General features: G+C 42.9%; 1 protein-coding gene across 4 annotated transcripts in view; it reads left to right on the forward strand.

Annotated features, from left to right (window-relative positions):
- The window catches only part of KIFAP3 (kinesin associated protein 3), a 138,021-nt gene that overhangs the window by 84,394 nt on the left and 29,736 nt on the right, over nucleotides 1-23,891 (forward strand). For all 4 annotated transcript variants that reach the window (XM_073356365.1, XM_073356364.1, XM_073356367.1 and 1 more), the window contains one exon: nucleotides 3,409-3,508. In XM_073356365.1, the coding sequence (XP_073212466.1) occupies nucleotides 3,409-3,508 (100 nt within the window). The remainder of the gene's footprint in view (nucleotides 1-3,408; nucleotides 3,509-23,891) is intronic.

Below are 23,891 nucleotides of genomic sequence, written 5' to 3' on the forward strand. Positions count from 1 at the left end.
TTTCCTTTGAAATATTTTACTCTATATAGCACACTTGCCTTTTGCCTGCATCTGAACAATGTGAAAAGACAGGATTATTTATTTGTCAGAATATTTTCTTGTCAGGTTCTATTCTCTCTCATGCTGTACACACATGTATGCAATTAGCTGTACGCTCTTCCACCGCATCTTACACTTCTAAAAATGCTGTCTGATCATGGCTAGCATTTTTCATTTACAATCTGTTACGTTGTCTTCAATCACTTTCCCATACACTATTATCTTCTAAATGAATCTCTGTAGCACCTCATCAAATGTCTCATGGAAATCTAGATGTGTCAGCTCTATTCCTTTTATCATTTGTCACTACATTATCTTAAAAAAAAAAATCAGGTAAATTTGTAATGCAAAGAGAGATTTGTTTGAATGACTGAATCGTCCTCTTTAAGCCCATGTCTGTAAGTAACTTTCCATTGCTTCCTGCTTAGGCAACTTTAGTAGCTTTGAAACCACAGAGGTTAAGCTAAGTGGCCTGTGATTCCCTGGATCTTATCTCTTTTACTTTAAAGTGGAATGGCATTTGTTACTTCCTAGTCATTAGGAATCTCTCTGTCATCTGTTAAACTATTAAAGTATCAGTCAGAATGCATCTGTTTCTTCCATGGGTTTTTTTTTTATTGGAATGCTTTCTGATCTGTAAGGCTGGGGACTCACTTTTAAACGCTGCCTCAGACTTTCGTTGTTACTGTATATTTTAATAGAGAGAGCCTTGTTTTCTCTAATAAAGCCTGGCACATCTTACCAGGTAAAGAACTGTGCCCTTTTTATTAACAACTAATGTACCAAGAGTGTAAGAATAGCAATAATGATAAACAGTGCTTTCATTTTAACTGAAATAAATCTGGAGTGGTGGACTGACTCTGGATTTACACTGTGCAGCTTTTTCTTATCGGCTGTGGAGCTTGCCAAACCTATTGTAGCAGCCTCATCAGCCAGATTTAGAGACCTCAGACCACCATCCCATCTGGTCAGAGGGCAGTCGTCAGTGATGTGTGACACTGTCTTTGGCCATCGCCACATGTGGGATCCTCTTGTTGGCCCCAGGTATGAAGGCTCACATTGGGCCTGTCCCATTCTAAATTGATTCAGAAGGACCCATGAATGGCATGGCAGGTCAAAGCCAGGAACACGCCTGGTTGGTTCAGTTATAAGAGATTGGTCTGCAGTTGACTTCAGAAACCATTCTTCACACCACATTGACATTGCAGAGAAATCTGGGCAGGGTAGGTGGGCCCACAGTGGGTACTTCGACAACAAGCACGTTCTTGGGTCATCAAAACAGTCTGTGTATAGAGGTATGCTCGGGTTTGCCCTGATCTTCTGGCTGTAACATCCTCATGGCAGATGCATGGAGGAGTGATGTTACTTAACATAGGAAACCATGGCACTGGTGTGGGTTGAATCATCCCAGTTGCGATGCACTGTGGTTGAGTGTAGTTGTGTGTCAGCTAACTTGACATGGGCTGACTGGGGTCAGACCAGAACAAAGTATTCTGCTGCAGAGTAACACAGGGCTAAACTGAATGATCGGAGAGTTTGAAAGTTTGTTCCCCATGAAGTGGCACCCAGGGTGTTTTAGAATGTTGTGTCGTCACCTTAGCTGCAGTTTACCTCAGATGGCTGAGATATGTGAGAGATCTATCTAGGGTTTCTTTGAGGTAGATTGGGTGGAATTCATGTTTCAGGTGATGTCAGTCAAGAGAGATATTCAGTTCTTGGTCTGCTCTGGCATTGTGAAGATGGAACACACTCATAAATGCCTTGGTCACACTGACTACAGTATTTGGCCAACTTAATCAAATCAGAGTTTAGGACATCTTCAAGTTCTAGGAATAACCTTGCTTGGACGCCCAAGCAAATGTCATCTGCATATGTGAACATGCAGGACTGGGTGAGCAGAAGGATATTTGTGAACAGGTTGAAAAGCATTGGTGCCAGTACAGAGCCTTGTGGTAGATTGTTGGTTTCTTTTCCACATGCTAACTCTGTCTCCCATGTGGAAACATCTGTTGCAGAAAAGATCAACAATGTTGACTACCCATGCTGGGAGTGCTCTTGACAATTTGTCTAAGAGCCATGTGTTCCACGTCATGTCATATGCTGCTGTCAGATCCAGAAATATGGCTCCTGTCTTCAGGTTTTTCTGGAAACAATTTTTGCTCAGTGTTGTCAAAGCAGCACTTGATCGCAGGTGCTCCAGCCTCTCCAACTCTGTTTGCTCCATGCTGAATATTGACTCCGTTTCTGGGGAAGGATGAGATGCTTCAGAACTTTGAATGGCATAGACAATGGAGATATCAGTCAATCACTTGCAACATTATGTGGGCTTTCCCCTGGTTTCAGGAGAGCAATGATTTTTAATATTCCCCATGTCTTTGAAAGTCGCTTTTCGTTGACCACACAGGTGAAGAACTGTGCCCGCCACTGGTGAGCACAAACCTTGAAGTGCTTCAAGAACTCTGGTAAAATATTGTCATAGCCAGAGCAGTGCTGCTCTTAATATCACTCAGAATTTTGTCTAACTTGGTGGCTGTGAACGGCTGTATTGCTAAGTGGCATTTCTCTGATGGAACTGACACCATTTGTCATTCTCATTTGGGGATTTTGACACATTCAACAGCTGGTGTAACTGAGAGTAAATTTCCATAATTTCCTGCTCTCTTCTGTAAACCAGGTAAGGCTGTGATTCCTTTAAGGCGTCGTAGTGACTTTATAAACACATGCACCTACTTTTACCAGTGGTGAATGTAAAAGGAACAAAGTAATATTACTCTTAGCTAAGGAACTGTCCATTTCCTAGAGTTCCCCAGGAGCCTGTCATATGAAAATTATTTTTTATTTAGGCTAGTCTTATGAGGCATTAAACTACTGGGAAGGTGGGGGAAATCAAGTCATGAAGTTGCCTCCAGGAACAGCCTCAAAAAGAGGGTGGGGGCTAGTGGTTGAAGAATCAAGCCATAGGTTGCCTCATCATTTTTATTCCACTGACCTGGAAGTTGGTGTTTGGCTCTTTATTTACTTCTTCTCTGGTCCCAGTGCTGTGACGGAATGGGCAGGATTGGACCTTGTACATCTCTTCCAGTCCTGCTGGCAAAAGTGTGAGGGATACAGCTCTGAGCTGTGGCCCATCACAGGAGCTGTGAATTGGGCTGTGAGTGGTGAAGTCTGCTTCAGGCCCCGGTGAGTCTCTTGTCTTATTGAGCCAGGAGCTGGCCTTGTTTCTTGCAGCTTGTCTTTGATCCCTAAACTGACACAGATTGCTGACTGGAGCGTGCCTGGGATAAAGCAGCACTTGCTGTGTGGCCTGCTTTTCTGGCACCCCCAACAAGCCACTGTCTCTCAACCTCTATATTTCTTGTCTCTTCATAGATGGCCTGATCGCCCCTGATGGAGCAGTGAGTCCAGATTTCTTCAGTGATTATCATCTCCAAAATGGAGACTTAGTTGGGCAACATCCCTTCTCCAGCAGGTAAAGCTCTTATTGGAAAGAATTTATGTAATCAGAAAATTACTAATTCAGGTTTCTTTTTAATGCTTGATTTACATTATTTCAACTTGAGTAACTTTTTTTCCTTTCCAAAACATAAGCTTTAATAGGGTTACATTTTAAAACATACTTGGGGCAATGATTTACATCGAGAAAGCAGGTTTATAGAAATCATAGATCAAAACTTCATGGTGTTCTGTCACACTGGAGGATCCAGTTTTCCTTTTGACTTATACATTTCTTTAATACATTAATGTATGCATAGTATTTCCTGATAGCTTTCCAAAGGCAATAAAAATGGAATAGAAAACTAGAGCGCACAACTCATTACATGTTATGACAATTATTCAAACACTATTCAGGCATCATTGTTTGGAAATGTCTAAGGAGACGCTAGGGATTTGATTAACTAGCAGAATTGTTTCCAGTATTCTTAAGCTGTTAAAAATAAGTTTCTCAGCTGTCAGGATTGTTTCCTGATTTTACTCAATCTTCCCAGCTAACACTCAGCTTGATTACTGATGTCATATGCTTTGAAAATCTTGTGGATGGGTGAAAGATGTCTGTCTTTTGGCTCGACTTGTAGATTCCTGGAGCTGTTGGAGACATTTGTCTGAATTGCCCTTCTATTCTGACCTTTTCTCCCTTGTCATCTTAGCAAGCTGTTCCAATTTGGATCTCTGGACTGACTTTGTTCACAAGGTCAAATAAGAAAACTCCCATTTCAGAGAAGAAGATCCTTCCTTGTTCTTCATGGCATCTGTAGGGTTTAGGAAAGTCTTTATTTTATGTCAGGTTTCAGAGTAACAGCCGTGTTAGTCTGTATTCGCAAAAAGAAAAGGAGTACTTGTGGCACCTTAGTGGTCACTTTGGATAAGCTATTACCAGCAGGAGAGTGAGTTTGTGTGTGTGGTTTTTGGAAGGGGGTGGGGTGGGGGTGAGAAAACCTGGATTTGTGCTGGAAATGGCCCACCTTGATTATCATACACATTTTAAAGAGAGTGGTCAGTTTGGATGGGCTATTACCAGCAGGAGAGTGACTTTGTGTGTGTGTGTGGGGGGGGGGGGGTGAGAAAACCTGGATTTGTGCTGGAAGTGGCCCAACTTGATGATCACTTTAGAAAGCTATTACCAGCAGGAGAGTGGGGTGGGAGGAGGTATTGTTTCATGGTCTCTGTGTATATAATGTCTTCTGCAGTTTCCACAGTATGCATCTGATGAAGTGAGCTGTAGCTCACGAAAGCTCATGCTCAAATAAATTGGTTAGTCTCTAAGGTGCCACAAGGACTCCTTTTATTTTATGTGACATGTATGCCAAATTATGACAGATAGGCATGTGTGATAATACACTCCAATAGAAGGATGTACTTCGTTCACAGTATGGTAATCCTGTGGAATTCACTTCTACAAGAAGTTATGGAGACATGCTTCCACCCTTTCTTGACTTTTATTTTTTTCTTCCCCCAATAATTAATAACTTTAGTATCTTTATGTAAAGTCTGAACAAATCCCAACATGTAGGGCAGTGGTGTAATCTGTTTTGGGAAATTCTGTGATTACTACCTAAAATCCAACAGTTGAGTTGGACTAGGTAATTGCTCTCCTTTCCCGAGGAGAACCTCTTAGAAAGCATGCAGGTTTTTTCCCCTTTATACACCTTCCTATCTGAAACCTCACCTGCATGTCTATTTGACATTGCTCTTTAAGGAGCACTCCAGTTCAGTGCTAGCCCCTTCTGCTTCCTTGCAGCTTGACTGGGGGAGGGATTCTTGCCACAGAAATGCCAGCAAGCCCAGCACACACAAGGGTTGACAATTAAATGACTTCCCAAGCTTGACTCTGCTAAGACTGGTTTCAGAGTAGCAGCCGTGTTAGTCTGTATTCGCAAAAAGAAAAGGAGTGCTTGTGGCACCTTAGAGACTAACCAATTTATTTGAGCATAAGCTTTCGTGAGCTATAGCTCACTTCATCGGATGTAGCTCACGAAAACTTATGCTCAAATAAATTGGTTAGTCTCTAAGGTGCCACAAGTACTCCTTTTCTTTCTGCTAAGACTGTTTTGCAAAATCTTTCTTACGTAGTGGTGACTTTTTTACTATATATTTTTTTAAAAGTGAAAGCACTTGTGATACAGTTGTGATTTATTTATTTATTTTAAAATGTGTATGTCTATTAAAGCCCATGAGTGATGGAGAAACTGAAGAAAAGGGAAGCCAGGTGCAACCTCTGGAGTCCTAGGGTATTTCCATACCACAATCAGGGGGCATGATTGCATGCAGCACATGTAGACGTCTATACCTGACTTGCTTTAATATGGCTAACTTGGGTACTGGTTGCAGTGAAGCTGTAGTACCATGGACAAGCCCACCTGGAATCCTGGGTAATTATTTGGGCAGCTATCCTGCACAGAAGCATGTGCTGCTGCTGCTTCACTGCTGTGACAACCAAGCTAGCTAGATTAAAGCTTTTGGATGTGCTACACGAGTTGAAATCACATCTCTGATTGGAGGGTAGGCATACTCATGGAGTGTGGCTCACAGCCATTCTCAACTTTAATATGGAGATCTGGCCCATGCAAATGACAGGGTGCAGTTATCAATCTTGATGAGCCAAGATCTAGATGGAATGTCATTAGAGAGAGAGAGAGACTATCCCCAATGTCTGCACGTTCCTATTAAAGATGAAGATGGCTGCGGTCTGCTTTGTTTTTGGGAAACTAAGAATAGCCCCATCAAGATCTTGTCACTTTGCCAATGAAGCCCTTGGTTGGGAAAAGTCTGGGCATCCTTGAGCTACATTAGATTGCTGAACCTTGCATTTCAAACTTCTGTTGAAATGTATGTTTTTAAGGCTTTGAATCTGGTCTCCTTCCAGCAAATGAATGGCAAAATTACATCAAATATACTTTAAAAATAAAACGTATTTGTAGAACGTCCTTGTTCATAACCACAACGCATTACAGTCGGGGACCCATTTAAATGAAAAGAATAAATACAAATTACAAATCTTGGTAACAGCTCTTTGTGCAGGGCGCAGGCAAATACATTCTGATTTCTAATTAAAATTCTGTTTCTGAGAGTGCTTTTCAATATGATTGTCCCTGGAGTTATCTGCCATATAAGGAGACAACCTAATTGGAAACAGCATGTACTGTTACAAATGTTCTGTCCCATTTACAATACAGAGGGTCAGAATTGTTTGTTAGAATGGAGGCAGGCAGTCGGACAGAGAATCCTAGTTTTCAGACATGTCATTATCGTTTTGAACTTCTTGGCACCAAGAGCCAGGATTTCCTGATGCTTAGAGCTAATGTAAAATGGTTTAGTGCTCCGAGGCATGAGCAACAGAATTGCCAGTCCCATGAGTTTGGAGATTTCAGCCTCCCCAAATTTTAACTGGTGTTGGAAGGTAAAGCCATATTTGCTATAGAGCCTAATTAAAAATAATAGCAGCTAGTCAGGGTTCTTTTCATGTATTATATAGTGTACATTTCATCCATACCATAACATAATTCTGGAGTATTTTTATGCTTTCATTTTAAAGCTAACAAGAACCTTATGTTAAGAATTTGGAGGGGGGAGAAACCAGTTCCAGCTTTTAATAAACCAGTTTCTTGTTATAAAAATGATTCATTTTTCTACTAATTATTGGATAGTTTTCATAAACTAGTTTAGTTACTGGGAGAAGGAATGGCCAGCTGCTGAAATGATACATATTTACATGTGCTTTGAGTCTGTTTGTATGAAACATATTTTTATTTGTTGTGCTTTCTGACTGGTTTAGATGTTCTGGAATGAATAGGAAGAGTTCAATTCACTTGATGATGGGGGGTGCTGTGGGAAGGGTCCAGATCTATCCAATTAAGACCATCCTGTAAAATCTGAGGCAAGTGATAACATTAAGCTGAAACTGAGTCAATACCATTGGCTGTGAAGAATCGACATTTTCCTTCTCCTTTCTATAGCAATATCGCGGAGACTCCTAAAACTCTACATGTCCTATTGCCATGAGGCTATTTCCTACAATTACAGCATGCTGTACAAAAGCGTACAGGACATAAAGACAAAGTCCTTGCCTCAAGGAATTTATAATCTACGTAAACCATACAAATCAGATACAAAGGGTTCATTTTCCCATGACTTTGCACCTCTAATGAGCGCTTGCGTGCATGATAACAGGCCCAATTGGTATCGGTGCCCACGGTGTAATTGTAAAAGAAGGCCCTAATAGGGCTTAAGTGAGTTGTGGTAGCCAACAGTTACACCTGGCCTGAGGGATTTGGTGACGACATGGCCAAAGAAATGGGCCCACCATGAAATGTCCAAAAGGGCACAGCTGGGCTCAAGCTGTCACCTCTGCACCAAAAGTTTCCAGCATAAGCTGTATCTGATAACTGCACGAGATGACCCAACCTACACCAGCTGCACCAGAGGCAAAGAGGCATTCATCTGACAAACAGTTTGAGGTTGCAGCACACTCTAGCTGAGGGTCAAGGGCAACCTCTGCCTCTTGAGTATCATCAATAAATTTTCATCAGTACTGCATGAGAAAACACAAGAGGAAACTTGTTAGTCAAAGCAGGGCCCAATGCTGTAGCCACATAGGATGAGGGCAGCCAAACAAATAGCCACTATAAAACGACTGACTTCCTCTCAGTACTCAACTACTGTGGTCTGGGCTCTGTTCCAGTAGACACTGGGGCTGCAGACCTACAGCTGCTGAGGTTCACTTATTCAAATAGGTCAGTTATTGAGCCAAGAGCTTAACTGGAATCCAAACTGGATTAGATACTTATAGGCACCTGGCCTGTGTGCCCTAAAGCATAGGACAGGCATGTCTCATTCTAATGTAAATCCAAGAAATAAATATGAATAAGGACAGCCACAGATCCATTAGATTGGATGTAAAATGTTAAGGGCATAAATTGTCTGTCATGGGGTTTCTTGTGCTTTCTTCTAAAGCATCTGATACTGACCACTGTCAGAGACAGGAATACTGGGCTAGACAGATCAATTCCTATGTCAGAGTATAAAACTCCTTGAAGGGACACTGTAAATGCTCCTAGGCTAAAATTGGATCACCACCTCCGCTGTATTTTGGGTTGGTCACCTGCTGCCCTCTCTGTCCGTCTCCCCATCCAGAAGCTTTGGCAAGCAGAATCTTTGTCAATTTCAGTGCCTGTCTGGTTGGAGGAGACCGTGTCAGGACAGCACAGCATCTATTCACTTGTGTCACCATTGTAAACAAACTCTCATTACACGTTAACATGTGGCAGGTCACCCAACTAAGAAGTTGGCATTTTAGCAATGTGACAGCCCTGATTTTAGGGACCCAATACATTTTGGAAGAGCAGCCCAGAACTAAAGATGGTACGTTTCAGGTAAGTTAGTTTGTGAGCTTAACATCCAGTTGAAAGACCTGTGTTTTCATAGTCATTGAGGTGAAGGCTAGAAGGGACCACCAGTTCATCTGACCTCCTGCATACCACAGGCCACTAGCACCACCCAGCCACCCCCACACCAAGCCAACAACCAGAATTGAATCTAAGGCCAGGTCGACACTACCGTGGTAAATCGATCTAAGCTACACTACTCCAGTTATGTGAATAACGTAACTGAAGTCAACGTAGTGAGATCCACTTATCGCAGTGTCGACCAGGAGACACTCTGCCACCGACTTAACTTACACTTCTCGGGGAGGTGGAGTACAGAAATGAATGGGAGAGCACTTTCCCACTGATTTAGGACCTCTTCACTAGACCCACTAAATCGATGCTGCTGCATCAATTGCAGCAGCGCCAATTTAGCTCCGTAGTGAAGATGTGCCCTAAGTGTTACACTCCTCAGGATACTAAAGTATGGTGAGCCACAGGCAGAGAACAGGAGGAGCTGAGGTGCACCAAAGACAGAGGCCCCTGAAATGGCAGGGACTTACCCAGATATACAAGCTTTTTAATGGAACTATGTCCTTGTGCGTGGTGCATATTTTTAAGGAATATTTTTAATATAACACAATAAAACAGTGACAAACCTAGAGATGCTGCATGCACATTTTCCTCCAAGCTTTGCTGCGCCAGAATGCAAACAGATCTCGGGGATATATTTTCCATTCAACTGAAAATATATGGCTGAAGGAGGTTGTTTTAACAGCTTGTATCCAGGTTTTTTTCATTTGCTATGAATAGATTTTTTTCCTCTTGAAGTGCTGGTCCCTATTGTATTCCACTATGGGTTACCCATGCGCACTGTGTGTGTGGAGCCAGAGAATTTGGAAGTAGTATCCGTTGGTCTGTGCATACGCCCTGGCTCACCTTGTGTGTCTGACCGAGAGGAAAAAGGGTAGGGTGCACTGACCGCCTCCTCAGTTACTTCTGACCGCTGCATGGCTCAGGTCGGAACCTCTCTGTGTCTGTAGCTTTGGCTTCATCCCTTAAGATAAGATTTAGCTTCCTAAATAGTTTTTAGTATCTTGTACAGCTTATAGTTATAGTATTTTTCATAGATTTTAGTGTTAGAGGGGAAAGTGTTCCCCCAAAATATTAATCTATTTTGTACGGGCACTGGACTATGCCCAGGACTCCAGGCTTCAAACTTGTACTTCCTGCCTTCAGTGCTTCTCGGTCAGTGATGACTACCAGCGCTGCCTGTACTGCCTCAGGGAAGCTCACATTGCAGCAAGGTGAGGTATCTGCTGCTTGTTCCCCAGCTGTACCTGAGAAGGGTGGGAACTCGGACTTCGAAAACACCTCATGGAAAAGGCCATGAGGCCTCAATCGGACCCGGCCAGGGAACCCACTCCCTTCTTCCCCCCACCCCTCCCCCAATACATTGGCCTGATTCAGCAAGGAGTTAGCCTCCTGCTGCTAAGTCCAACACTGGTGCCAGAGAATCTACCCCCATAAATCCACTGCAGGGTCTTCTCGGGAACCCAGGAAGCACTCTCATAGAGGTAAGGTTTCCTTGAAATCCACTTCAAAGAAGTCTGATTCGGCTCTGAGCAAGCCCAGCACCTCAGCCCAAGAAGACTTAGGATATCTTAGTCCAAGAAGCTTGACAAGAAAGCCCATATAAACATCAGGCTCCATCAGTACTGGAACACAACCTATTGGTACTGTCTTCATCGACACCTCCCAAACCTTGGGATCTGTTGGCACTGATGAAGATGGTTCAACACCTACCTGCAGCACCATCTTCAACAGCACCCTCTCAGGCGCCGATGGTTTGGGTGGAGACATCCCCTCTCACAGCAGTGAGAACTGGGTTCCATGCCATTCCACAGGACATCTTTGCACTCCCGGATCTGAAATCCCCTCGATCGGGTCCATTCCTTTCCAGAGATGTCATAGCACCACCTGGGAATTGATCGCTCAGAGAGGTTTATCGCCTTTTCCTTCCTTGAAATACAACTTCCTTTCAGCGTCACCGATGGTACCGCCTCTGGAACAGGAATCAACTTTCTCTTCATTGAAAGACTCTGAACCACCCTACATGTCCTCTGCCATCAAAAAGACTTACATCAGCTTGGGACCAACCTCTGCATTGAGCTTGGAGCTGCTGGCACCCCATGTCTCCCTTTAGACACTTCCTACTGGCCACATTCATAGACTTTAAGGTCAGAAGGGAGCATTATGATAGTCTAGTCTGATCTGTACAACACAGGCCACAGAATCTCACCCACCCACTCCTGTAACAAACCCCTAACCTATGTCTGAGCTATTGAAGTCCTCAAATCATGGTTTAAAGACTTCAAGGTGCAGAGAATCCGCTAGCAAGTGACTCGTGCCACACGCTGCAGAGGGAAGCGAAAAACCCCCAGGGCCTCTGCCAATCTGCCCTGGAGGAAAATTCCTTCCCTACCCTAAATATGGCGATCAGCTAAACCCTGGGCATGTGGGCAAGACTCACCAGCCAGACACCCAGGAAAGAATTCTCTGTAGTAACTCAGATTCCACCCAATCTAACATCCCAGATGTTAAGAGCCCTGGGACCAATACTCCCCTGCAGAGTTGATCAGGTCTGCTAGAGAGTCACTCCTTGCATCCCATAGGAGGCAGCACTCAGGATCCTTGAGAGGAGGAAAAGCAATCAATATGCACCGGATCTGGCAGTTCTGACGGAACCAACACGACTGCCATCTTCGTCTTTGGACAAAGTGGTAATCCCTATGTCTCCTTCCCCTCTGATGAATTCAGGCAGTTCCAGGATCATCTTTGTAGAGTTACTGGTGAACTACATATTCCTCTTGAAGAGGTTCAGGAATCCTAGCACAAACTCCTTGACATCCTCCACCCATCTGGATCCAACAAAATAACACTTCCTGTTAATGAAACTATAATGGAGCCAGCTAGGACTATTTGTCACACCCCCGTCACCTGCGGTTTCATGCTCAAGAAGTTGGAAAGACGCTATTATGTGCCAGCCAAAGGGACTGAATTTTTTTTCTTCTCTCTCCCCGGACTCTTTGGTAGTCCAAGCAGCTTCCAAAAGGGCTAGACAGCAACACTCCCAATCTACTCCTAAGGACAAAGAGTGTAAGCGCCTAGCCTTATGGGGAGAAAGGTCTTCTTGGATCTAGACTCCAGTTCAGGACAGAATCATAGGACTGGAAGGGACCTCGAGCAGTCATCTAGTCCAGTCCCCTGAACTCATGGCAGGACTAAGTATTATCTAGACCATCCCTGACAGGTGTTTACCTGCTAATAGCCAATTACCAGGCACTAATATCCAGGTATGACTTTGTGAACTACTCCAAGTTTATAGAGTTCACTAATAGTCTGCCACAACAGGACAAAGCTTGTTTCCAGTTGAGAGATGAGGGCAAACTAATAGCAAAGACTGCTCTCCAATCCACAGTTGATGCTGCTGACACTTCGTCTAGAGCCATGGCTACTGCTATTGTTATATGCAGCATGTCAGGGCTCCCTAGAGAGACCCAGAACACTATGGAGGTCCTCTCCTTTGATGAATCACAGTTATTCAGTCAGAAGATGGACAATTCCCTCCATACTCTCAAGCTACCCTTTGCGCTCTGGGGATATATACACCTGTCCCCATGAGGAAGTTCCTTTGATAATTGCCTAGACCTAGACCCACGGCTCAACAATTTTTTCATTAGAGGCCCTACGAACCGTCACACACAAGGCAGAAGATTCAAAGGACCCACTTCCCTGCACCTTCAGCGATAGGCTTGGCATCCTAATCTCAACCCTCGGTGAGGCACTATTTTTGATGGGACCTTGAGAGCTGAAAGCCACTAAATCCAACATTGCCCAATCTTCACATGCCATTTGGAGGTCATCTAGCATTCTTTCTCAGCACCTGGAGTGCAATAAGAATAGACTAGTGGGTGCTGAATATCATCCATTCTGATCTCATACAATTGAGTTTGCATCCATATCTCTTCCACAAGCCTCTTCCCCTTTGGGGATCACTCTCACAAGACAATTCTCAAGCAAGAGGTGGACTCCCTATTATAGCAAAGAGCGATAGAACAAGCCCCCTTCCCCCCCCAATACTAAGTGAGCAGCTTTTCCTTGACATATTTCCTTATACCCAAAAAGAAGGACAGAGGGAGACCAGTTCTCAACCTCCACCACCTCAACCACTTCATTCACAAATTCAAGTTTCATATGGTCACAATGGCCTCTATAATGCCATCTCTAGAAAAGGACATGTAGTTAACAGCTCTGGATACTTTCATGTAGATATTCATCCTGCTCACAGATGCCTCGTCAGATGCATGGTGGGCTCCAATAATTTTCAGTACAGAATGCTCCCTTTCGGCATGACAACCACCTCCAGAGTCTTCACCAAAGTGTTCTCAGTAGTGGCAACTCATGTCAGACACCTCAATCTCATTGTATTCCCATGTCTTGACAACTGGCTCCTTGTTGCTAAGTCATGCCAGAAGGCCCATGCATCAACTCTAATGATGCTACACCACCTCTCTTCCCTGAGCGGGTCAGTCTAAATGCCAAAAAATCTGTTCTCGCTTCCACAGTCTCTGGACTTCATCAGCACCACCCTGGATTTGGTCACTGCAGGGGTATACGTGCCCACAGACAGATTTCAGACCATGAACGATATTATAGCCCAGATCACAAACAGCCCTCGAGTACCAGTCAAGACATGCCTCTCTCTCCTAGGTCATATGACCTCATGCACTCATGTCACTCCATTTGCAAGACTCCACCGTCATTGCCTTCAAGCGTGGCTTCAGTCGTTATACTCTCCAGACCACCACCCAATGAACTTCATTGTAACAATTTCTGCCAAGGTGGTTTCTTCCCTATGTGATGAACAAATCCTCAACAGGTATGTGTGGGCATCTCCTGTCCTCCCTCCTCTCCAGACAGCACCATTACCACAGGCACATCTCTTTTTGGTTGGGGAGCTTACATGGTCAGCCAAACAAGACATGGCACCTGGACACCCTGGGAGTCCAGGATGCACATCAGCATTCTGGAGTTATGAGCAGTCTAGAAGACATGCAAGGCTTTTCTTCCATTCATCTGCACCCACCACATCCTGATACTGTTGAACAACATGCCGACCTTTTTCTACATCAACAAGCAGGGAGGAGCGAGATCTGTCTCCCTGTGTGCGGAAGCAGTCAGCTTGTGGAACTGGTGCATCAGCCACCAAATCAACATATCAACAGCCTACCTTACCAGAAAATGAAATACATTCACAGACTCTTTCAGCAGGCATTTTTCAGTCAACCATGAGTGGGAAATTCATGACTCGGTACTATGCAATATCTTTAATCTATGGGGAACCCCAACCAGGGATCTGTTCTCCTCCATAACGAACAGAAAATGCATCACATACTGTTCAAGAGGAGCAATAAGTTACCACTCCCCAAGGTGATGCTCTACTTGTTCTTGGTCAGATCACCTGAACCATGCATTCTCTCCACTATTGCTCCAGACAAGAGTTCTATTCAAAATCCAGCAGCACAAGGAATGGGTTATCCTGATCGCTCCTTACTGGCCCAGACCGTTTTGGTTCCTGAATCTCCTGTGCATGTCATCCTGATTACCAATCGCCCTCCCAACGTTTTCTGAGCTCCTGACCCATGGCTAGATCAAGCACCCCGATCCATATTCACTTCACCTCAGGGCTTGGTTTTTGGATGGGCATCATCCTTAGCACACTCATGTTCCACAGCCGATGAGACATACTTTCTAATAGAAGGAAGGATTCCACTAGACAGTTTTACCTGGCTAAGTGGAGATATTTTTCTTCTTGGGAGCATCAAAGGACCATTTTTCCAGAAAATGCAGATATCCCTCTCATTTTAAACTATATCCTTTCTCTAAAGACATCAGGCCTATTCATCAGCTCCTTATGAGTCCACCTGGCAGTGATTAGAGCATACCATCCTCCTTCCCAGGGTTACCTAGTCTTCACTCACCCACTGACCACTTTCCACCTATTCACAAGCCTGCCCCTCAGTAGGACTTGAATCTTGTTCTCTCAGCACTCACAAGGCCATCCTTTGAACCTCTAGCTTCCTGCTCCATGTCCCTTCCTCTCTCCATGAAGCCATCACCTCAGCCAGAACGGTTGGTGAGCTTTGAGCGATGATGGCAGATCTTCCTTAAACTGTATTCCATAAAGATAAAGTTTTGTTACGTTTATACCTTGAATTCACCCCCAAGTTTCTTTTGGAATTTCACTTGAACCAATCAATCCACTTATCTGTGTTCTTTCCTAAATCTCACACTTCCTTGGAGGAACAAACACACCGTGCCCTTGATGTCTGGCAGGCTTTGGCCTTTAACCTACACAAAACAAGACCAATCAGGAAGTCCCAGAAACTATTCATCACTGTAACAGAAAGAATCAGGGGATAAGCAACCTCTACCCAGAGGATCTCCAAATGGATCTCTGGCTGCATTCTACTCTATCAACTAGTGAACTTTCCCCCTTGTGTTGTCCTCCCCGCTAGAGTAAGAGCTCAATCCATGAGAGCACAAGTAGTGACTATGGCATCGCTTCAGGAGATATCCCTCCTTGATATCTATAAAACAGCCATGTGGGGCCCCATTCACACCTTTGCGAGACACTATGCCATAGTCTAGGACTCCTCTGCTGATGCCTCCTTTGGAACGGCTGTCCTTCACTCAGTCCTACTATCTATATCCTCGCATCCTCCTACTACTTAAGTACTGCTTGATTACCCACAGTGGAATACAATAGGAATCATCACTTGAAGAAGGGGAGGTTACTCACCAGTAACTGGAGATTCTTCAAGATAACTGGAGATTCCCTATATGTACGCCACTACCTGCCCTCCTTCCCCTCTGCTTTGGATCGCCTCTTGAATCACGGTGGAGAAGGAACTGGAGAGGCGGTCGATCTTATCCTTATCCCCTTTGTAGAAAGTACAAGGTGAACATGGGCAGACCAGCAGACACTCCTTTCAAATTCTCCGGCTCCAGGTGCATAGTGTGCATGCGTAACCCATACCAGAATACAGATAGGGGCCATGCATCTTTAAGAAGCTCCAGTTATAGGTGAGTAATCTCCCCTTCTGTGATTTAGATTTCCAGCTTTGAATCGCAATACCATCTTCCAGAAACTGATGGGCATTAGGCAGCAATTGGAAATTTTCATGTTATTAAATCTAAATTCAGGACTCTTGGTTCTGATAAAACTTTCACTCTGTATTAAGAGCTTATTGCAGCAGCAAAAAGCAAAAAAACTCCCCTTTGACTAATATGGTGACAATGTAGTGTCTGAGTTGAAGGAGAGAGAAGATATCTGAAAGATGTGTTCAGGATTATATGCCGTGTGTTCATTTATCTGCATTCAAATGTTAACGACACACTAGAGCTTAATGACTTTCTGGTTCCAGGCAAAATTGTCATAACTAAATATCTTGTAATGGAGACTTCCATGGGATTCTTTTTTCCCTGCAGGAAAAGACAACTTTTTAACATAGCCTGACGAAGTTTAGGTAATGGCACAATGTAGTGTTTAGTAAGTGCCAGTTGCTTGTAAATATTGAGAAACTGGGAATTCTGACTAAGCTATATGTAATGTTAGACAAATAACTAGGAATGCTGAAAGTAGCCCCAGCTTTCAATTTTTCTTGCAGAAGAACTTTATGAAATACCCTTTTCTCCAATACAGGCTCCTGTAACCCTGGACAAAATGTAGCAGAGCTGCCAGAGCACAGCCTTCCCTTTCTTTTTCATTGAGACAAGGATTTCTGTATACATGTTGATCCTGTATGTGCACTAACAAATGTAGTTTCATGGGGTGGCCATCTATCTCGATACCTAAGTGGACGATTGTCTAGATTTAAAGCCAGGGAATTATAGCTGTTTCTTTTCTTGCTCTGATGGATCATGTGGAGAACTGGGAACCAGAAACTCCTCCGCTCTGCACTGACTTCGCTCAGGCCTGGTCTACACTTAAGTTAGGTTGACATAGCTACATAGATTAGGGATGTGAAAAATCCATATCGCTAACAATATAGCTGTTCCAGCCAAACCCTCAGTGTAGATGCAGCTATGATGACTGAAGAATTCTTCCATCAAGGTAGCTACTGTTGTTCAGGGAGGTGGTGCTCTACAAAGAGGGAAAAACCCATTCTGTTGTCATAGGCTGTGTCTACATTACAGAGTTGTACCAGCATAGCTACGGTGACATTGCTATCCTGGTATAGTCACGTAGTGTAGACATACCCTTAAACTCTGCCTCCTTTTTTAAGGGTGTGTAGTAAAGAGTCACTTATTAAATGTCCATAAAAGTGCTTTGAAAATGATAACTAAATAGTACATCCCTACATGTGCATACGCAAATATCCCCCACATTTAATTCCTTTTAGCCCTGGCAGTTGTAGCTATATTCTTTTGTTTCAGTTAGACTTATGCAAGACAGCCACGCCATCCTTGCACCATACATTTACATAGCACTATAGTTTGGATTTGGCCTCTGAGGAGGAGCCCTGCTTCAGTCTCTGTCCTGCAGAATCTGTTTCTTAAGCAGGGGAGCCCACACCCACGGAGGCCAGAAGGGGGATCATTCTAAAATGGTTTTATCTTTTGTGTGTAAAGCCTACTGTATTGAGGCATTGACTTTTCAGTCATATTCTGGTTTTTGGGATTGGTTAATTTTTTTTTCCTTGGGGTCTTCACTTCCTGCCAATTCACCAACTGACCAGAAAGTTACAGGTTACTTCTGAAAGTGACAGGCTAATGCATTGGTTTAGTATGGGCAGGCAAAGCAAGCTGCCACACCCAGCTTAGCCAATGTACTTGCAGGCCTGCCTGGCAGCCTTCCTAAGCAGAGGCTGCCCCATTGGGTGTGGTTTGGTGACATGGACCTATGTATTGGAGACTTCCTAAAATTAACAAGCACTTGTGGTCCAAGTCAGATTTAAAGCCGAATCTGGACCAGTGATAGTCTAATGTACCCACGTACCTGTTGCCTATTAGGAATCCACGAAAGCTTATGCCCAAATAAATCTATTAGTCTTTAAGGTGCCACCGGACTCCTTGTTGTTTTTTTGGATACAGACTAACACAGCTACTCCCTGATACTAGTAGCCACGATTGTGGATGCAAGCAGTTGTACTAAGATCAGGCATCCATTTTCTTTTCTTTGTGGGTGGGGTGGTCTCATAATTACTGGGTGAGGTTCTTTGGCCTGTGTTATGGAGGTCAGCCTAGATGATCTAATGGTCCCTTCTGGCCTTAAGATCTATGAAATAATGCCAAGGCACTAAGTAGATTTTGAGAGTGAGATTTTGAAAAGCACTGTGCACTGATCTCAAACTGCTCCCATTGAAGTCAATGATAAAACTTCAGTTGATTTCAGTGGAAGCAGAGTTAAGCCAACACTGAGCATTTATGAAAACCCCTCCTTGAATTTCTAAAGAGGGTAGATTGTTATAAATTGCTAAAATCTGCATGTAAGTAGAAAGTAAATATAAAAATGGCCTCTATTCCTATGCTGCTGCTGTGGACATTGTGTAAATCTTGCATGTAGAGTAGTTACTTCATTAACTAAAGCCTCCTTTATCACATGAGAAGGAGAGATGATGCACAGCTGTAAAATGGGATGGTAGATGGTCTTATACTGTAATCATAAGACTGGGAGTCAGGAGGTGTAGCAAAGCAGAAGGAGACCACACAGTGAATCTGTAGGCTCTGAGGCAAGTCACATACAGTCTCTGTACCTTTTGTTTCCCCACCTATAAAGTAGGGATAATGCTTACCTGCCTTGCTGGTGGGGTGTAAGGCTGCATGTATTAATGATCTTAAAAAAATTGTCCTTGAATAGAATAACTAAAGTTATATTAATTATATGACTTCACCATGGTGGTGTTTGTGTTTTACATTTCCATGTTACTGTTTTTGCTTCATTTAAACTTGATTAACAAGTGACACTTCTTTGCCCTTGAAATGCATTCAGCAGAGTAATATTCAGCTTCTACATTTGGACACTATTCAATTTGCAGTTCCCAACGAGAACTGAGTTAGGTTTTATTAGTAAATTGGGCCCATAACGTTGTAGCCAGGTTTTATTAGTTTATCACACATCAGCATTAGCAAATTGTAAATCCCACTCAAATGAATAAGAAAAAGACCTTAAAGAGATGCCCAGAACTAGTGAAGTTTCTGGAGTAAAAGGTTTTTATCCTGGAAAAATACTCAAATGTTAACAAAGTCAAATATATATTTAACATATTCTAGTATAAGATCGGCTGAGTGGGGTCACGAGGCCACACCAAGTTTGACATATTTTCATATTCCCTTAGGTCTGACTGGATATTGTAAATTTATGTGACATTAACACCAACCTGTTCCTAGAAGCGCCAGCAAGGAACTTGGTCCATTGTTGGGATTCTGATTGTGTCTCGTGAAAGGTTAATGGAAAGATGCCTGTTGATTTCAGTGGATATTGAATTGTACTCAGTGTGACAATTCAGGCTATCTTGAATTTATGAGTGGAATCTTTCAGATGTGGGATCTAGTTATATTATCAATGCAGTAGGCTTCTGATTTAGATTTTAGGGCCTGTCTATGAAGCTGAAGTTAGTCATTGATAGAAATTGGCAATAGTTCCCTGATCATGTTATAACACAGTTTCATCTCACCTGTATGGATAGGACCAAACCATGTTATTACACTGTTTTTACAGCCTTTTAAAGATCAGAGCCCTGATCCTACAAGAATCTTTGCATGAGTCAGCGGGGCTCCCCAAGGGCACAGGAGTCTGACCATACAGAGCTCATTGCAGGATCCGGTCCCCAGTACTGACTCTAGTTGGTGCTATCCTAACAAGGAAGAACCAACTCGGTGGTGTCCTAATGCAGTGAATTTTCCTGTGTAGACAAGCACTTAGGAAAGGTCAGAAGGGGCCATTAGATCATCAAGTCTGACCTCAAAAGCACAGGTGCCACCTTATTACACAGTAAGACACAGTCCTTGTAGCTAAGAGCTGATTCTCTAGAGAGAGGCAGACAAAAGGTGGAAAGGGGGAAAGAGGCAAAGAGAAGTGAAATAACTGATCCAAGGCTGTGTGGCAGGGCCTGGAATACAACCCAGGATTCCTGACGCCTAATTCAGTGCCCTGTCTGCTGGACCACACTATATGGCCCATAATCGTGTGGGGTCATATTGCAATTTTTGTGTGTGTGTATTTTGTCTATTACTCTGAATAATTTGAATAGCATTGTAATAAATGAAATATCTTAGTCATGAATATTGTAATTTGTAATCTTTTTAGCGAGATGCAGATTCCATTTGGGAAGAGACTTGGCATTGAGCTTTTAATCCATTTCAGCTCTTAGATCAATGGATTGTTAGGGCCAGTTATGACTTGTGGTGGCTCTTAACTGTTTTCAGTTACTTTTTATTTTATTGTATTCCACCTGCATTCTGACTGACGTAACCAATAAGATTTAGTTGGCTATTAATAATCTAAAAGAATGTCGGAATGCTGTAACAGTAAGATCAGGTCCCTTGGAATGTCTTACAGCCCTCCGCAAATCTGGGTCCGTCTCTTTTGAAATGTAGCATTAATTAATTCCCACGTTCTGTCTACTGCTCATAGTCCTTCCAGATGTGCTGCAAGGAATTGACTGGCTCCTGGGTTACAAGCCATCTGGGTTCTGTAAACTGATTTGCACTTACATTAAACAATAAGTGAACAGAATGTGAGAGAGTTATTAAAGCAAATGTACATTGCCTATAAATCTCCAAGTAAAATATTAAAACGTAGTAAATGAAACTGGAATGTGCAAATGAAGACCTGCCTGGTTTTAATGAGTTTAGCTCTGACCTTCATTTTCACCAAAAAATAATAATTTCTTTCTTAGTTTTACTTTTCTCCTTTAAAAAACAATCAAACTGCTTACAGAAGTATCTGAGACAAAAACAAGGAAATATAATGTTCTAAACTTGACTAGTCCAAACTACTCGAGCTGCTGTGACAGCTCATAAAACTGAGAGTAGTTCTTAACTGGACTCTGTTTTACATTGCCAGAGTGAATTTTCCTAGCAGGAAGTAGCCAGAAGGTTTATTTAGTTTCCAGACTGTGGCTTTGATCTCTCTTTTCTGTCACTACTCAGGTTACATAGCCCTTTTTCACTGCAGTAAATCTGCAACAGTTAATGAGAATAAAATTTCCTTCTTCTCACTGATCGCATGCTGTTAAATGCCAAACCACAGCCAGCAGCGTATTTGCAGAACTCAGCTGCACTGTACAAAAACAGTACAATCAGTTTAATCTTGTTGTCTTTGTAATTCATTTTATTGAGCTTTCCTTTTTTAAGTGACCTATTTTACCGAGACAAGTGGTTGCAAGGCCAGACCTGGAAGAAAGATTTAAAACTGTAATAAACCAAAGGGGGTTTTGGGTGTTATGCACAAGCACGCTCACAGAATTAAAAATTAAAACTTAGTCCTAAAAAGTCCAGCCTTTTTGTGCAGTAAGTTAGTGGGATATTCTTCAAGTGCATGTTCAGCGCATGATATGCAAATTCATTTATCATATTAATTATATTTCAGTTTTTGACAGAATTTTATTGGTTTAAAATTTTACCTCCGGAGTTTGTGTTGCCAACCTTGAGGTATTCAAATGTGAGCAAGGCCCCCAAGATAGTGATATTAGTTTTTAGATACAATGAGATTTTTAAATTAATAAATTTGGATGTCTTTTTATTTGCCTTCTGAGGTTCCTATTTTCAAGGCTTTCTGCACAATCATGAGAATGAGAAACTTTTTTATTTATTTAAAGCTGAGATTCCTGCATAATAAAGCTCCAGGGCCCTGGAGGCCAGAAAAAATTCCATGCGTGCACATCTCATCCTTGATACGTTCCCTTAAAAAGCATTTAGAATCAGAATAGAGAGAACTTCTGGATGAGCAAACTTTGGTGTCAATTATTCATTTAAACTACACTAAAATTTTGGGTGGCTTGGGTCAGACTTTGTTGGAGACTGCCCTGGTGTAGCCAGTAGAATTTGGTCCATGCTCAATAACATTCTCACAGTATTTGTTGCATGCACCAAATACTGAATACTACAAATCCCGTGGTAATGGTTACGTACAGAAAGCAGTTTTTAAAGCTCTTCTTCATATGCAGTGTAAGTCAAAGCAAAACTGACTGTGTTTGTCATCATTTTTCTGGGCTTTCAATTGTCTTCCAGTCTTTTCATGCCATGGTTTGTCATACTGTAGTAGGGCTCGTGTGATATGAAAGACTAATTGTGATGTACTCGTTAGCTAGCAAGGAGCCCCTGGCACCAGGCTGCCAGCTCCTTGGTGCTGACAACTGGGGACAACACTTAGCTAGGGACATGATGGCATTATTCTCTTAGGGAGCCATTTTCAAAACGTATCTGGGGAGAATTGCTTTTTTGTCCACTCACTTTTCAGCATGGCTCTGATCCTGGGGCGTCAGCTGTGTCTGGTCCATGGGAGTTGGAGTAAATGTGTAAATGAGATGAGAGTTCAGAATACAGTAACTCCACGACAGGAGTAGCTTCCTGACAGTGAAAATTGCATTCCCAGAGCCTTTCCTATCAAGAGCACATCTTGCTCAGGGCATCTTGTGCATAATCCAGCACATGTGGTGAGAAGCATGTGGCAAATGGAAGAGCTAGTCAAAAGTAAAAGCTTTGAATTAAAAACTTGAGCCAGATTCTGTGCTCTACCCAACAACATAGTTCCACTAACATTCAGGGAGTTACACTCATTTACACCTGTTGAGGGTCTCACCCTTTGTTTCCCTGAGGCTGCCATACTGAGCATAAAACTACCATTAGTGGAGTCCATTGAGATGGTCAAATCAGTCCCAAACCAGTTGTAATACTAGTCTAATATTGGGATATGAACTTCACCCATTTTCGGTATTGATATGAAATATTTTTGCTTATCTTTAGCCATTTTGGGGAACTCCTCCCTTGCTTCTCATGTTTTTTGTCCGACTGTTTTATTAGTTTTAGAAATGGATACCTCTGCTTGGTGGGATGACGGCTCTCAGAGCCAACTGGAAGGGGAGCATTTTCTGTGGAGTGGAGCTTAGACTTGAAAGTCAGAGCTCTTGGATTCTGTTCTATCTTTGACTCAGTTTGTGACCTTTGTAGATCATTTAGCTTCTGAACCACTTTCTCAGTCTGTGAAATGGGTGTAATGCTCACTTACTACAAGGGGGAGTGGTGAGGCTTGTGAAGTAATTTTTGTAATATACTTTTGTAATCCTCAAATGAAAGTGGTTGTAGATTTGCTCAGGCATTATTGTGCTTGGTGCCAGATTATTCTGTGTATTTAGCAAATATTTGTGAACGTGTTGTTTCTTTGAATTTTGTTGACTGTTCTTTTGCATGATGGTAAATTGTTGTGTAGTCTTTCTGCTGTTTAAAAATATTACAGCAGGATCAGATTGGGGTTTTCAAATCTACCTTGGGCTGATCTATTTTAGGTACTTATGGTCTCTCCATTACTATAGTATCCAAGCATCTCACAGGCCTTGTCTATACTGGCAAGTTTCTGCGCAGTAAAGCAGCTTTCTGCATCGTAACTCCTGAGGTGTACACACTGCCAGGCCACTTAGTGCACAGAAACTACACAGTTGCAGTGCTGTAAAAAAAACCACCCTGACAAGAGCTTTCTGCGCCAGGGCTACAGCACCGCAGTACCAGTGTAGACACCGGGGTCGATTACAGCGCTGCGATTGGCCTCCAGGAGGTGTCCCACAATGCCTGTTCTTGCCTCTCTGTTCATCGCTTTGAACTCTACTGTCCTGCCCTCAGGTGACCAACCGTCATCCCCACCCCGTAAATTCCTTGGGAATTTTGAAAGTCCCCTTCCTGCTTGGTGACACATACAGTGGTCTCAGCGCA

This window comes from Lepidochelys kempii, chromosome 8, assembly GCF_965140285.1.
Source record: "Lepidochelys kempii isolate rLepKem1 chromosome 8, rLepKem1.hap1, whole genome shotgun sequence".
Lineage (NCBI taxonomy): Eukaryota > Metazoa > Chordata > Testudines > Cheloniidae > Lepidochelys > Lepidochelys kempii.